Genomic DNA, 17,690 nt, shown 5'->3' on the forward strand with positions numbered 1-17,690 from the left:
TCTTGGTACATAATTAATTATAGAATAATTGCATTTACACCCTTAATTTATAGTGTATTTACATAAATTATCTGTATAATTACTGAAATCACCTTTATTATAAAAAAAATATGGATAATTTGTATAATGTTGTTGACGTTTTTGAGGGGTTTATGTATGATTTTTTAAACTATTGGGATGATTTTTTTATAAATAATATTGATGTTTTTAATGAATGTTTATTTAGATTTTTAAAAGTATGATAATTTGTATAAATAAATTAGAAATTGGGAGTGTGTAGATGTAATATATTGAGAAGCACGTTTTTTCGAGAAAAATGTTTTGCAAGAGAGTTTGACTCTTTCGGAATGTTCTCATGCAGTAAAAGCGCGTAAGTCAATGTACACCTAAACTGATTTAAATAATATATATATAATTAAATACAACACACAAATGTTATTCTTTTAATTAAAAAAAAAAGGGGGATAAATATTCCAAGTCAAATCGCCGAGTTTGACCGGGTAGCCGGCGTTTCCTTTTGAAGAAGCGCGTTTTAGCATTCTAAGAAGTTGTCAATCCATTAAGAAAAAATAAATACTAAAAAGAAATAAATAACATATTTAAAGATTATTGTAATGGATCAAAGTCCTCAAATATTAAAAGAAAAGAGAGTGTTTTTTCTTATTTTTTGAAGGAAAGAATAACACATGCAAATAATTCTTGAAATTTTATTTCTTATTTTATATTTGTTTGTTATATTATTATCTACAGTTTGATAAATATTAAATTATTAATAAATATATTAAAATATTATTATGAAAAATAAAATAAAATTTTAGGGAAAGCAAAGGTCATCTTGTGCTAATTCTTGGATAACTTGTGTTGGTTGGCTTCTAGAAGGTCATCCCAACACTTTAACTAACTCAAATATTTATGAAATCAAACTGTAATGACTATTTTGCCCATGATACCTTCAAAAATACCCATTTGGACCCCAAACATCATTGCAAAATCAAAAGAAGAAAAATCTTGTAGTGTAAGGTATTATGTAATCTAACTTAATTATTACTATGTCAACTTTTCCCTTTGCTTTCAATTCATGCAATATTACAATTATCAAAAAATAAAAATAAAAAATGTGAAAATTGAAAGTGAAGTCAAATCGATCCAATTCTTGAAAAAAAAATTTACTTTTATCACTACCCATTGAGGGTTTATTTAAAAGAATATATAAAAGAGATGAATCAGCCCATTTGAGTTCTTTCTTGGACAGCTTAGTAAGCAACAAAAGAACATTAAAAATTTAATTCTGTCCATTACTATAAAGTCAAAGAAAGAATTAGTTAAAAAGAAATTAATATAGATAGTTAGATAGGAAAGTGCCTATAAAATTGCACTTGACAATCTCTTTTGTGAGATGATTTGCTAAATTCCCTGTCTCAACATTTTCCTCCAATCCCAAACCCAAACCCTTTTCATTCCCTTAAATCTTCTTCCTTTAGCATCCCATGGTTCTGGGCATATTCCAAAGTTTCCCCTTCCCAAATCAGCAGAATTTCAAGAAATCCTTTTTCTTTTCAGCTTTATTTTCTTGGAAAATTTGCGGAAATCGGTAGTTGTCTTGGTGGTGTTTGCTTGAAATTTTTCAGTCTTCAAAGATCTGAACTTTTTGTAGTTGGATTTAGAAGCTTATCAATATTGACGGCGACCCGCTTCTTTTATTTTTCTTCTTGTTTGGTGTTGATAGTAAAGATTGCATTTTGGTCGTTTTGACTGCTGTTTTGTGCTCTAATCCAGAAACCCAATTGGGTGGAAGATCCAGAAATTTGAAGCTTTAGTTAAGAAAGAGTGTTTTGATTTGTCTGTTGTGTAGATCAGAAAAAGCTGAGACTTTGATTATCTGTGATTGTTTGGAGTTGGGAGAGCTTTTTGGTTGGATTTTGAGAAGTATTAGATTGATTCCTGCAACAAAGTTTTAGATGGGAAATTGTTGTGCAGTGCCACAAACTTCTGATGAGAAGATTAAGAGGAAACATAAGCCAAATCCCTTTGCTACTGATAATGGTGGTCATGCAGTACCAAATGGTGGATATAAGTCTTATGTGTTGAGCAATCCAACGGGGCATAATATTGAGGAGTTCTATGAGCTGGGACGGGAGCTCGGTCGAGGTGAATTCGGGGTCACGTATCTGTGCACTGATAAAACTACTGGGGAAGTGTTTGCTTGTAAATCGATATCAAAGAAGAAGCTGAGGACTAGAGTTGATATTGAAGATGTTAGGAGAGAAGTCGAAATCATGAGGCATTTGCCTAAGCATCCGAATATCGTAAGCTTGAAGGATACCTATGAAGATGATCATGCTGTCCACTTAGTTATGGAGTTGTGTGAGGGTGGTGAATTGTTTGATAGGATTGTTGCTAGAGGGCATTATACCGAGAGGGCTGCTGCTGCCGTGATTCGCACAATTGTTGAAGTTATTGAGGTGAAGATTTATCTGATATGCACTTTCTTGCTGAGATTTCTAAATTTTAAATCTTGTTTGCATTGGTGATGATGAAATGTCAAGATTTCCTCCTATAGAATACTGGGATTTATTATCTTTAGTGCATAATTGAGTGCTTGATCCACATATCCACGGACAACTAATCAATACAGGGATGGATGGATACAAATATTTAAGCAATAGAGAACACTTAGACACGCCTTTATCTGAAACTACTTCACCTACTGCTGAATGTGCACCTTTCTTAATGTCAAGTCCGATAGTCTGTATCTTTGGATCTTTTAATCAAGATGAAAATTGTATTCTAACATGATGGGCGTCTTTGCAGAATTGCCATAAGCATGGCGTCATGCATCGTGATCTTAAGCCTGAAAATTTCTTGTTTGCGAATAAGAAGGAGACAGCACCACTTAAGGCCATTGATTTTGGGTTGTCAGTTTTCTTCAAGCCTGGTAATGCCCAATATTCTTCATTGGTTCGCGCCTATGTATTTGTCAATTTGGCAGTTTCATTATTTAGCTTCCCTTTTATAGCTTATTTGCTTGAAATTCTGCAGGGGAGAGATTCAATGAGATCGTGGGAAGTCCTTACTACATGGCCCCCGAGGTGCTGAAGAGAAACTATGGTCCGGAAGTTGACGTTTGGAGTGCTGGTGTTATTCTCTACATCTTACTTTGTGGTGTTCCACCTTTTTGGGCTGGTCAGTTCTCTACTTTCACAACCTAATAATATACTACTAATGTCATGCGACAATGTGGCTCAAGTTAATAAACACAGTCTTGTTTCTAGTTCTATATGAGAATGCTTGAATTACAGTAATGTAGTATGACGTGATCATACCCGAATCCAAAACAAAAGAAAATGTGTGTAGTTGTATTCTTGCAATCTAATATTTGTTCCATATTTTACATTCCCTGACATAAACTGCTATCAAAATGCAGAAACTGAACAAGGAGTTGCCCAAGCAATCATTCGTTCGGTTGTGGACTTCAAAAGAGACCCTTGGCCTAAGGTTTCTGATAGAGCAAAGGATCTGGTCAAGAAGATGCTCAACCCTGATCCCAAAAAGCGGCTTACGGCACAGGAAGTTCTAGGTAACATATATAACCTATTTGGCAAATGGTATCATTTTGCTCCTTAGTATTCTTGGTCACTTAGTAGTTGGTTTTGTTACATAAGAACTTATTGACAAGTGCTGCTGCTCATTGCAGATCATCCTTGGATACAGAATGCAAAGAGTGCTCCTAATGTTTCTCTTGGTGAATCTGTCAGAGCTAGGCTCAAGCAATTCTCAATGATGAATAAGCTGAAGAAACGAGCTCTAAGGGTAATGTTTGCTTACTTCTAACTGTTGAGGCGTGTTTGGCAAATTAAGTCTTATACATCACACTCTGTTACTAAATTGCTTTTCCAATGTCAGGTGATTGCCGAGCATTTGTCAGTCGAGGAAGTGGCAGGCATAAAAGAGGGATTCCAATTGATGGACACGAGCAACAAGGGAAAGATTGATATTAATGAGTTGAGAACTGGACTACACAAGCTTGGTCATCAGATCCCGGAAGCTGATCTTCAAGTTCTCATGGAAGCTGTAAGTGTCATTTTCACGTTCTTACTACTTGACTTCAGAGTTTCATGGGTCCCTTCAATAGTTGGGAATTGCGACAGAATGAACCATAAGGATGTTCTGCAAATTGTCGTTGAATGTTCCTACAAATCTAATATTTGTTTCCAGATAGGCGGGATACAGTAGAATGTATTTTCCCATGTAGTACGAATCCCTTATGCTGCAAGACCATTAGATATAGTATCTGCTTGTTCTCAAGTTATGGAGGAGATAGATTAAGTTTTTCTTTGTACAGGGTGACGTAGATAAGGATGGATATCTCGACTGTGGCGAGTTTGTCGCCATTTCTGTACACCTAAGAAAGATGGGCAGTGATGACCATCTCCGGAAAGCTTTCGAGTTCTTTGATAAAAACGAAAGTGGGTATATAGAGATTGAAGAGCTGAGAGAAGCACTTGCTGATGAAGCAGAGACGAGTGAAGATGTGATTAATGCGATTATTCAAGACGTAGATACAGACAAGGTAAGTTATCCTATAATGATTCCACCTCTCCTCCTTTAAGTATTAAGACCTCCCCTCAGAAAAACAAAGAGAAACTTGAAACTGCATCCCCTCTGGGATTTAGATACAAAACAGTAACACTGTTACATTTTAACATCTCATCAATTACTACCTGTTTAAACCGAATGGGGGAGTACGTAACTGTTACAATCTTAGAGGGGACGTTTGAACCAAGCATGCACGATATTCAGACATTCATTTTGATTGAGGTGTCCTAAAATTTGATTAGTTTTACTTAGACCCTATAAATTTGTGATGCTCAAACTCTTGTCTAACCAATTATTCTGCAGGACGGACGCATAAGTTATGAGGAGTTTGCTGCAATGATGAAGGCGGGCACAGACTGGAGAAAGGCATCAAGACAATACTCACGAGAACGATACAATAGTCTCAGCCTGAAACTGATGAAGGACGGATCACTACAAATGGGCAACGAAGGTAGATAACCACAAGAATCAAGCAAAGAAAGACAGCCTTTTTAGTACTCTAATTCGTCTCATTTTGTATTCTTCTATTAGTTAATTCCTACATCATACTGCTTGTGAGATACTTGCGCGTTTGAGGATAACTTAGATATAGGTCCTCAGTAGTGACGTTATTACGATTTCATCGTTTCCTGGTTTGTTTGTTCGGAGGGCTCTTGAGATGTAAAGTATTATTTCAATTTTTGGTGTTACGTGGAGGGGAACTGTGGTAAAGTGTTTGTGGATGTAAATATGTTGCTACGATGTTTTGGATTGAGCTGTCCCAAGGCTTTTGCTGTTCATAATGTGTATGTCCCTTTAACTTCGATGGTGTTTTTGTTTTTGAATGAATTCGAAATTGTTGATCAAATGAAAGGCTGGTCTGAATTGTATAAGAATTATTGCAAGTAAGTCACATCAGACTCCGATTCATGATTACCATGACTTCAATTAAAAACTCATCCGAGTGACAACTGGAGGGTTTTGTTTCACAAAGATACGATGTGATCGATTACGTCATAATTCTAATAACATACATTTTTTAATATGATTGATCTGATTACGTTACAATTCTAACAACATACATTTGTAATATGATTGATCCAGTACAACATCGACAATTGCCACTTCAATGGATTTATTATCAAAATGCAACCCGTAAAAATCTTAGGATGGTCACCTATATGATCTATACAGCCAAGACATGAGTTAAATCTTGATCAAATTACAAAAATTCAAATGGTGGGGCATCACATCACATCGCCCCAAATTATTGGAATTTTAGACTAAGAAATAATTCCATTTCCAAAATAATAAAATCCACATTTAATTTCTCATGAATGACCATTGTGTTTTAAGAAATCAATAAAAATATTGTCCCACCGACAATAATCTTGAATTCGAGTCCCACGTACATGGATGTTGATTTCTTGATGTTATATAATTATTTTTTTCTTTATAAAATTATTAATGTAATTGATCATTTTTATAAAATAATTATAGTAGTAATAAATAAAAAGATGGTGTTTTGCGTACTATGTTTGATATTAGGCATTGACTTTCTTATGATGAAAAATCTATAAATTTATGACCGACACGATGTGTATTTAATTTAATTAAATGAACAGTGTAGAAGTCAATGAGTTAGGGAGTAATTTTTAAATATTTTCTTAGGAAAAAATCTCAGGAATTAACAATGGAAATTGCGTACGTGTGCGTGTATGTGTGTAAATGGGGCCTCAATCATTTGACCAACTCACCATACGCTCCATACCTCTCCTCTTTCAAAATAAATAAATAAATTATAATAAATATTTTTTATTATTTGAGATAAAATGGCTCATTTAACAAATACTTACTCGTGACAATTCAGTATAAGATATATTTGTTAGATAATAATAAAAAATATATTTATAATTATAATAAATTTCAAGATAATATTCATATAATGAATCCTTAAAATTATGATTAATGTAATTGACGTATTTAATGCATTTGAATTTTTGAATGATATGTATCGGACCATTTTTCCAACGTACACGAAATAATCTATCGTTTTATATTCTAATTTATAGGGTAAATTACATCCGTACTTTTTGATATAAGATTTATTATACAAATATCTCATATCTTTTATAATATTACTACGATACATCTCCTGAGGATATGTTAGTAAAATATATCCCAGGAGGTATTTATATAAATTTTTGAATATGAGGTGTATATATAATTACAACTACAACTTTGAAGAGCATACTTGTAATTTTGCAAAAAATAAAGAGAATTTGTGTAAGGATACCTAATTTATATTAATATATATTAGGGATTATTACGCTCTTCTCTCCTAAGGTTTGGTTCAATTACATGTAGAGTCTCTGTAATTTGGAGAATTACATATAGTATTTTTGAAGTTTGTTTTCACTAATAAATAAGTCTATCAGTTGGTCAAAAACTCTGAAAAATTTATATTTACTATCAATTGACTTACTACTGATTTATTGAAAGTTAATGAATCTTTTTATGATCAAATTATCCTCATACATCTTCACACATTAATGCATGTGAGGAGGTACATTTTCACCGTTATAAGAGTAGTTTAGTCAAAAAAAAAAAAATCAGTAATAAATCAATCGATGGTAAATATTAATTTTCATTCAATTTTTTTGTTAATATTAATAAATTCAGTTAATCTTGATTCACAGGGGGACTTATTTGTCAGACGAAAGCAAACCTCATGGGTGCTAGATGTAATTTCTCAACCAAAGAATTTACGTGTAATTACATCAAGCCTTAAAAGAGGGGAATATAATTATCCCTATATATTATATTCATATGTACGACATGCTGTGTAAAAACACACACAGAAACACATGAGAGAACAACATTAAATCAATAATATTTACATGGAGAACAAAAATATCTTGTATTATAGAATTAAATGATAATTAAAAGGCAATTATGCTTAATTAATTAAGAATTCATTAATTGAAAATGATGTAAACCTACCAAACAATAATAATTAGTATAAGAGAAGACAGGTCTTCACCATTACAACCTCATCTTTAGTACATGGTTGTTGCAAGAGCTTCATGGACCACCACCTAACCTATATGCACTATTTATTGTACAAACATGATTTCTTTTCCACCTTTTATGCTGTTTGTTCTTTTGGGATATAACTCCATATATATAGAGCTCACACTTAGTGGGAACAAATGAAATTGATAGGGAAAATAGAAATTGAGATGGAGAATTAGGTTAAATTGGAAAATTTGTGTGAAATACGAATTTAGTTATTACGTTCGGAATTTTTTTTGCAGTTTAAGTTAAAATAGTAAGGGCTGTTGTCAGATTCACTGTGGTTAATTTACGAAAAGCTATGGTCGATAGCAACGGGGTCTAACTAAGTTGACGTAATTGAGGTCACGAGTGTAAATGCCATCAGCATGTTGGTTGTTTTGCTTTAGTTGTAGTTGTGTTCTACTTTGATATTTGGTACTTAATATGATGGAGTCGAATTGATAGAAATTGAGGAATAAAAAAGAACACGTCTCCAATATTCTGAGAATTCGAATTTGAAGTAAAAATATTTTATTGTTGAATGATTTTCATAACAGAGTTTGCAGTTATTTAAAAGGAATAGTCATAACCTGGTGTAAAATAGGGCTGAAACGGCTAAATTAACCTTGAAATTCGACCGAAGAATATCTCAATATTCTAGTAATAGTTTGGTAAAGTTTCAAGCACAAAATATAATTATAAAAAATATGAAAATTAACTGAAGTCGACTGAAAATTGAAAAAATTCAAAGTATGAAGAGTGGTAAAAGCTATGGAATTTTGCAACGAATAGTAATCCCTCACAACAATAATGGTGAGGGGTTGGGTACTAAACGATAAGTAGATCGCCACTTAGCTCCTCCCGAAGCAAAAGTTATACCTTCGACTTTCGTATATCCAAACGCTTTCAAAATACATCCGCCTCTTATTCTGCATCATAGTATGTTGATTACTACGATAGTCAATGATTGAAATCATGATGTGATTGTATGTGATTTATTAAAAACATAGCACAATCTGAAATTTTAAATCATACAACATTTCGATTGTAGCCCACACAAGAAAAGCTATACGGACGTATGATCCCATCCATAGAAATTGCTTCCTATGGAAATAAAACCCACGATTTTAAACTCTGACATGTAAAAAACGTTTGTTAATACGTCAAAAAAATTATAACGTCTAATTTTATGTTAAATGTTCATTGTCGTAAAACGTACCACTCCCACTAGAAGAAAGAGTAGCAACCAAAAATATGAAATGTTAGATCTACATCACAATAAATTGACAAGTTAGATCTACATCAAGTCATTTATAAAATTGTTGTGAGCCCTGCATTTATGTATATGGCCTGCAACTAAAGTTGTGAAATAGTGTTACCCTTATCACTACTTTTCCTACTTAAAGTAGTAGAGTGTGACCGATTGATGGATAGTTGTGTACATCTTAACGAAGCAATTTTTGTCACACTCCCCTGGCATTTATTTGCCATCCCTCCGATGCCTTCCATCATCTGTAATAATTCTTTTTTTCTTTTCTATAAATATTTTTTATTATTAAAGAATTTGAATTTGAAAATAAAAATAAAGAGAGATAGTTATAATAGATTTTCATTAACTCGTAATTCAGAATTATAAGTCCATTAATAATTGGTACATAACGTACTGAACTTGTACTGGACGTACATAATTTCAAGAATACAAATAAAATAAAATAAAATGTGGGGTGTATTCCATAGAGTGAGGAATGCATATGTAATAATAATTATAGGGAAAAGGGTCTTTGTAAGATTCCATAACTAAGATTTTGATTGAATGGACATTTGTAGATCACCACAATATTCAATGTCTAAATTCCTCCAATTATTATTATAGTTTATAAAGATTGATTGGTAATGTAAAGGCCACTTAGCAATATTCTTGTCTTGTATGCTTGAAAAGGACAAGATTGCTGTCTTGGAAATTTTAATCCGGACTCAATTTGATTGGATCTAAATCAATTATATGATAAGTGTAATATATTTATGGTATGATTAATGTATAATTTATAAAAAGAAAATGAGCGATCAGTTAATAAATATATCACATTTACGGTGTAATTGATTTTATTTCACTAAGAGGGTGTTTGGCTGAACTTATAAACTTCTCAAAACATCTTATAAGATATTTGAAAGCTTATTAACTCTTAATATTTATTTGGCTATTTTTTTTAAATAGCTTATAAGATCTCAAAATAAAATATTTTGAATCTTATAAATTCTTTAATAAAAAGTTAACTTTCTTAAAAAAAAATTTATAAAATCTTATAAGCTATATAAAATTAATATGTCATAATATAAAAATATTTCCATTCATACAGTTACACACACACACTCTAGGATTGAATTGTTTTTTTTTTTTTCTATTTAAATTTTTTAATATTAAAAAAAAAGAAAATACTTTATTACTTAATAATAAATTATTGTAGTTAAATAAAAATAAATTGATATTGATATTATATTTACTGAAAAATATAAATTCAAGAAACTATAAATTATATAACTAGAAATAATCATTACATTAATAAAAAAAAAATATCGATTATATATCTATCTTAATGTATATTTGACTAGCATGAATGTATATATGTATAATTTTTATTCAAAAATTTAGGTAATAATTCGTCATTTTTTTTGTTATTGTAAAAAAATTATCTATTAAATTTTTATTTAAAATTAAACTAATGCATACTATTTGTAAAAGCATTTTAAAAATATTTAAAATAAAATATGTCAAGAAATAACAACTTATTTAATTTCAATAGTACCCGTCTTATAAGTTTTAATATCTTATTTTATTCAAATACTTTAAAAACTTATTTTTAAAATAACATTCAATAATTTTATAAGCTCCTAAAATATATTTTATAAGATATAAAAATTTATAAAATATTTTAAAAAAATTTAACCAAACACCCCCTAAATTTAATTTGGATAAGTATTTTTGTGGTCGCCCATATGTGTAAATAAAACGCCGGAGCAGATACCTGTTGGTAGACCACCCAATTGTCATGCAGCGAGCCGTGGTACTCCCGAGTGGGTCCCACAATCACGGCATCAGATGGCAGTACCATGTGCTGCCCACTGTAGGAGCAGGGAGAAACGTGTCCTGAAGTGATGGGATAGAGCTAATGAACCCTTCAGATCCCATATGATGAGTGTTTTATCTGTTTAAAAATAATAATTAAATATCATAAAAATTAAAAATATATATATATATATAATTAAAATACTATCATAAAAAATTAAAAAAAATAAAAATATCAAATAATTTAAATTACGAATCCAAAAATACATTTAATTTTAACGATTTTTTATTTTGTAAATCTCTTTACTGAAAGATCTAAGACGTATTTTGCTGGTCTGAGAAGCATAATCCACCTTTATCACAAAAATATAAACTAAGGTACAAAATAATAACAACAATGGTTTATATGAATGTGAGTTTTTGCACATAAAAGTGTGAGGCATATGAAAAAGTAGCATTGTCATATGGTGGTGGTAAAGGTTTATCAACTTTAAATCACCATCAATCAATTACACTTATTTAATCCATCTTACATCTAATTAATAATTATTCCTCTATCACTTTTCCTTTGATCATAAAACATTTGGATTTCATCTGCTTAATCAGAATTAATTATTTCCTTCATTTTAGTTACTTCTAATCCATGATTTTTCCATTCAACCTTTATTTAATTGATAAAATTGAGATATCATAATTTAAAAAAAAAAAACCATGAATATCGGTGTACGTCTGCTTTTGTAACAGTATGTTGTTTGTTTTTTTTTTTATTTTTTTTATCCCATTTGAACGTATTTATTAATTTTAAAATATTGATGTGCTGATTTATTTTTTAAATTTGAATGTTAATCTTGCTCGAATTTAGCGATTTGGATGAGCGGCATCCTCACAGTTTGCTAACTCCACCAAAATCAAGTGTTGGGTTCCTGGGAACAAGACAAGTACAGTGAGTTCGTCGGGTACGTCCCCGACAACAACCCTCCGACGCTTAAGTTAGGTGGATCGAGGTAAAAGTATGCGATTAAAGATGTAGATCGAAAAGACTCGGTCTTCATTCCCTTGAAATATAGCATCTTTGGGTATTTATAGGCTTTAGTTGGATACTATTGAATGAGTCACATGGCCTTATCCAGCTAGCTTACATCCATGATCAGACGGTTGTCGTTGCCTGAGTCTTCAAGAGGATAGGCGGGTCTGGGTCAAGCCTGCTCTAACCTGTCCGGTAGAAGGGATGCAGATCCTAGGGCGAAAAGACCGGAATACCCTTCATTAAGGGTATTATAGACATTTCTCCTATATTTTCATGTATACTTATCAAATGTATTGAATAATGTAAAAAGTCGTATGCTGTATATAACAACTAAAAGAAAAAAATAAGTTCGGCTGCTTTAATTTAACAGTGCCTAGAAAGATGCATCTACTCTAGCTAGCTTAGCTTCTGAATTGCACCTTACCTCCCAAAATCAAATAAACAAAATAACTGTGTAATTATAATGTGGTTGTTTAATTAAAATTTAAACTTAATTTAGTTACATGACTAAATGTATTTAAGTAATTGGGGTACTTAATTAATAGGATAAATTACAACGACCTATCCCTCGTTATTTAAAAAATTACAAATAACGATTGATGTTTAATGAAAAAATAATATAACAATTATCCACTTAATTTATAAAAAAATTAAAAATAAATAAAATACAATAAAAAATTAGAATTCTTAGTTCCCAAGGGCATTTTCATCAGTTTATAATGAAAAATACATGAAAACCTAACAGAGACTAATAAATTTACATAAAGTGAAAAAAAACTCGTACTTCAATTCTGATGGAACTCAAACCATAAATTTGTACTTAGTTAATAAGACTTCGATCGTAACTATTAGATTAAAACATGAGTTGTCCAAAGTAGTCTACCAATCATAAATTATCTTTTCATATTTCCTGAAAATATGGGGGGGGGGGGGGTGCTTTGATTTCAAACGGATCTGGACCACTCATTTTCCCCAGCAATCATAATCATTGATAAAACCGCACTTTAAACATAAATTAGTAGTGAGTGAAAAGCGATTATGCTTGGAATCATTCACATGTTAGTGTCGCGCTTATGATTACTAAAATCCCTAATTGACTTTAAACATAAATTAGTAGTGAGTGAAAAGCGATTATGCTTGGAATCATTCACATGTTAGTGTCGCGCTTATGATTACTAAAATCCCTAATTTTCATTTCTGTTATTATAATCCCAACTCCCCAGATAATAAAAACACGCCTTTAGTATCTTTGTCCCTTTCTCCATCCCAATACCGAGGATTAGGTGAATGTTAATAGGGTTATTTTCGATTTTATTTTATTTATATTATATCTATATTAATATAAAAATAAAAAATAAAAAAGATCATCCACATTTATAAACCATTGTTAATGATGTTGCCCACCAATTTCAAGTATGACAATTAAACCTTAATTAAATATTATACTAATATATATATAGGGTAAAATGCTATATTTGGTCCCTCAAATTTTCATTTAAAATCACTTTAGTCCCTCAAATCTATTTCTTAACTTTAGCATCCCAAAATTTTAATTTTTATCTCAATTTGGTCCATCTGACCATTTTCAAAATCCGGCCACATTTTCATCAAAGAATGGTCAAAGGGTCCAATTTGAGATAAAAATTAAAGTTTAAGAATGCTAAGTGATTCTGAACAAAAAACTTAAGGGATCAAATGTAACATTTACCCATATATAAATTTATTGCTCAAATTTAATATTTTTGGTTTATTTTCTTTTGAAGTTTGAAGAAAATAGGAAAAGTGGATGCATTAGGATCACAACTCGAAAATTTTTGTCCACTTTCAATGAAATTTTTGTTAAGTTTAACAGAAAGTTAACAGAAGGACCAAAAGTGCAAAAAAAAGTTAAAGTTTGAGGACCAAAATTATGACGTTAATTGTTTGAGTATCAAAATCGCATTAGTGACTATATTTGAGAACAAAAAATGCGTTTATCCCTATTTTATTGTTTATTTAAAGTCTCAACTTACAACAACAAATAAGTTCTTCTTTTTTATATTTTCACCCATCTTTGTATATTTAAGTCCAAATTAACTTGTAAGATAATATGAATAAATTAAACCCGCAAAATTATTCGACTTGACTATTAAATAAAATAAAATAAATTCGTACAATCCGAATGGATCGATTTGAACCACAATTTTTCGTTTGCAATGTATATTTCACTGCCGACATATGTAATGGTTAATACCACAAAGTATCAAGATACCCATACAACTTAAACGTCATACCAAAACACAACAAAACGACTTTTCTTTTGTTCCCTACGGACATCATACGGCGTTCTTTGAATAATAATCGAATAAAATTAGAACTTTCAATGGATCAAAATTGCGGGTGATGCTTTAATACCAATAAATTTATACGATGATAATATCACGATAATCAAAATGAGGTACCAACCCGTTTTCAAGCCGACCACATTTTGGACATCAATTCAGAGTTTGACGTTATGAAGGGGACATGCATGATGATAATCCATTGAATGCAGCATATATTTCCCTATCCTTTGCCTGTGGGCGGAATGGTGAAGAAGACCCATCTCCTGATTTCTTTAGGTAGCTAGCTAACCAAAACATTCATCTCACCTACCCCCCAAAAAGAAAACTAAAAATTAAAAAAAAATTAAAAAAAAAAAGAAATTGGAGCTGACGTGGAAATTTAATTTGACATGACAAGATGTTCGGATACTAATGATTGTGTCGTTAATACTAAGGAATATTTTTAAATATTTCTTGATTTATGATTTATTTATATAAATTATTCATATTTTTTCATCAGGAATGTCAATATTATTTATATAAATTATTCTCTCTTTTTTTTTTAAAAATTTACACACCTCCCACAAATATTAACATCATTATATAAATTATTCTTACATTTTGATTGCCATAAATGATTCTCATAATGACGTAAAAAAAATGAATAATTTATGTAAATAAAGTATAAATGGAGGGTGTTTATATAATTATCCTTAATAATAATTCCATGACCCCGCCAAATTTGAATACTAATTAGTAGTCATAATATTATGGTGTCAAATCATGATTGTAAAGGTCTTTATTCCTTTACTCATTTTTGTTTATGTGTTTTTTAATTATTTGCTACTTTTTACTGTGTCCATCATTGGAATCTCAAATTGATAATTAAGTTTATTTTTTGGAATTGATTAATTGTAGTCAACGTAAAGATTTTGGGTAAAATTTCCTATAACTATTTAATATAAGGACCATATAAGAACCAGTGAAACATATAAGGTATCGTTCAATAATGGTTGAAATGATCAAACAATTAAAAATCGACACAAACACAAATCGGAACGAATTGTCCCGACTTGCCTTGATGGTACTACTAATTATTCAAGTCTTTCGATCTATTATTTATCTACAGAGTATAACGTTTTACGTCACATTGATGTGATTGGTTCAAGTGAGTCAAAGTCATGAATATTCAAGCCTTTCACTTCATATACGTTTTAAGAATATTTGATTGAGTATTTGAAGATTACAATTGGGATCGACTTGGTTCATTATGTAAGTGTATGATTCAAAGATTATCAATACGACTTGAGACTGAGTACTCGAGGGCGACAATCTTTATAAGACAACTCCGTCATTGTCCTCAAATCACTACTAATAAAAGTGTGGCGAGTTTAAAATTTTGCATGAAAAAATATTGAATAATTGATGCTCTTAAAGTTTTAAAGTAAATTACAGCTACCTATAAAAGGCTTAATATAATTATGGATATTTTTTTGTTGTTTGAAAAATTACAAATAATCTCCTCAAATGGAAAGATAATTATGTAGCCCCTAAAATGTGAGGTGAACATTACTATTTTACCCTTGATGATTTTTTTTTAATAATAAAAAAGTATTTCAAATATTATAAAAAGATTATGAGTGGATAAAATAAGTATGAAATATTAGTCCATAAAAATATTGTAATTTTTTTTTAAAAAAATACATAAAATTATAATTTATAATCCAAAAAAGCATTTTGATCAGTTCATCATAAAAAAATTAGATGAAAATCTAACATATGTTAACAGAATGGTCTCGTTGTTAGACGGATGTTAAAATTAAAAAGGTATTTTTATTTTTTTCAAAAAACAAGGATGCATTTGCAATTATGTCCGATCTTATAAGAAGTGGCAGTATTTTATTTTAACTTTCCAAAACATAAATTTGAACACCTCCATATAAAATTATAGTGGTTTTGGCTTTAATCACCACGACAGATCATAATATGCTTCAAAAATCATAGATGGCTCAATCAGAAAAAGTGTAAGTATATTTTATTAGGTCAACTTATCTCGATACGTTTTTATAATTTTCAAAACAATAATTATAATAAAAAACTTTTATTTTTCCCTCCCTAGGGAATCAAGAATAATAATAGATCCACAAATGTCCTTCAATTAGTGAAGAATCAATGATTATATCCAAAAACAATTATGTGGATAACAAGAATTGTATATCAAATGTGCTTATAATCTCAAATGTTGCCTTCCCCACATAGAGCATGCATGGGAATAACACTAATGACAATGAGAATAAGTGTGAAGTAAGCTGCACCTTCATCACTTAATAACCAACAACATAAATAAATGGAATAATCAATTTGCTGTTATTATACGTAAATCTCATGTTATTTGAAAAATTATATCTAATACCCCTAATATTTGCTTCCGTCTAACAAATAAATTCATCCGTTAGTTAAAATTCACCGAACTTGCTGATGTTAACAAAAAAGCTGGATAAAAAATTATATTTACCCCGTATTGACTTAATTACTGATATATTGCATGTTAAATAAGTTTCTTTACGATCAAATTACCAATTTTACCTCTTTACACGTTAATGCATGCGACGAGGTATATTTTCACTATTATAAAGGTAATTTAGTCAAAAAAATTGGCTGAACCTGCAATAAGTCAGTAATAAGTGAATCAAGGGTAAATATTGATTTTTTATTCAGTAATTTTGTTAATATCAACAAATTCAGTGAATTTGACTAATGCAGGGACCTAATTGTTATAAGAAAACAAACATCAGGAGTACTACATGTAATACTTTTCAATTTATAGGGGAATTTACGTATAACTAGACCAAATTTAAAGAATTTTTAAATAAATATATTAATTTTATATAGCCAAACATAATTAAAGTTTTAGTTAGGCAGATGTTAGCAACATAATTGGATGTGGACATTTAAGAATGTACTCTATTACATCATTATCCTTCTCGCATATTATGACAAATTTATATATGTATATATATACATATTATTTTTAATAACGTATTAAGACAATTCAATATCTCAATCATATGCTTCTAAATGTGGTTACGTAATAGTCTTAAAATAGAAGTCAACAAATTATGACACTACACGTCAACCTTTCCCGATAAAGAAACCTCAGCTCATAATTTTTAATAAATTAAAATATTAGTTTCATAAAAATAAAAACAAATAACCTCACACAAACTTACACGCTTTCATAATTGCCTAATCCTACTAAGAAACAAAAAATGAAATTGATATCCCTACTCGCTTATTTTTGCGGTGAGCAGTCATTCGGCGTATACAAATATTGCGGATGTGTCGAATGAGGTGGATGTGTCCTGAGCTTGCTGTAATTGGACCTAGACTATATGTTGCCTCATTAGCAAATCGACTAAAGTTGGGCTGGCTACGTTTTTTTGCCAGCTGGTGCTGAGCAAGTTGACTGTAACTTTCTAGTATAATTTGGACTGGACTTCATCATTGAACTTTGGAAAAAAATAGATATCTCAGTGTCATTCAATATTTACTGATTTGAAAAAAATATCTTATACTGGATGTGATCCCCGACTTTCAATTTATAGTTTTTTTTAGTTTTTGTTTAATTTTATTTTTTATTTTTTTGATAATAATAAAATAATTA

The 17,690-nt window shown here is 30.5% G+C and overlaps 1 protein-coding gene across 1 annotated transcript; it reads left to right on the forward strand.

Annotated features, from left to right (window-relative positions):
* The first annotated feature begins 1,380 nt into the window (after nt 1–1,380).
* CPK32 (calcium-dependent protein kinase 32) lies at nt 1,381–5,378 on the forward strand. The gene is made up of 8 exons (XM_011076926.3): nt 1,381–2,462; nt 2,812–2,935; nt 3,040–3,183; nt 3,425–3,577; nt 3,695–3,810; nt 3,904–4,071; nt 4,343–4,570; nt 4,900–5,378. The coding sequence occupies exons 1-8, from the start codon at nt 1,959–1,961 to the stop codon at nt 5,053–5,055; spliced, it is 1,593 nt and encodes a 530-aa protein (XP_011075228.1). The 5' UTR covers nt 1,381–1,958; the 3' UTR covers nt 5,056–5,378.
* The last annotated feature ends 12,312 nt before the right edge of the window (nt 5,379–17,690 follow it).

Source organism: Sesamum indicum, linkage group LG4, assembly GCF_026168435.1.
Source record: "Sesamum indicum cultivar Baizhima isolate 11 linkage group LG4, ASM2616843v1, whole genome shotgun sequence".
NCBI classification, from domain to species: Eukaryota; Viridiplantae; Streptophyta; class Magnoliopsida; order Lamiales; family Pedaliaceae; genus Sesamum; species Sesamum indicum.

What these genes read in the sequence shown, in the direction of transcription:
- CPK32 (XM_011076926.3), top strand. Translation starts at nt 1,959, where the DNA reads ATGGGAAATTGTTGTGCAGTGCCACAAACTTCTGATGAGAAGATTAAG. An exon ending in TACGGCACAGGAAGTTCTAG is followed by an intron (nt 3,578 to 3,694) that starts GTAACATATATA and finishes TGCTCATTGCAG; the next exon opens with ATCATCCTTGGATACAGAAT. An exon ending in TTCAAGTTCTCATGGAAGCT is followed by an intron (nt 4,072 to 4,342) that starts GTAAGTGTCATT and finishes TTCTTTGTACAG; the next exon opens with GGTGACGTAGATAAGGATGG.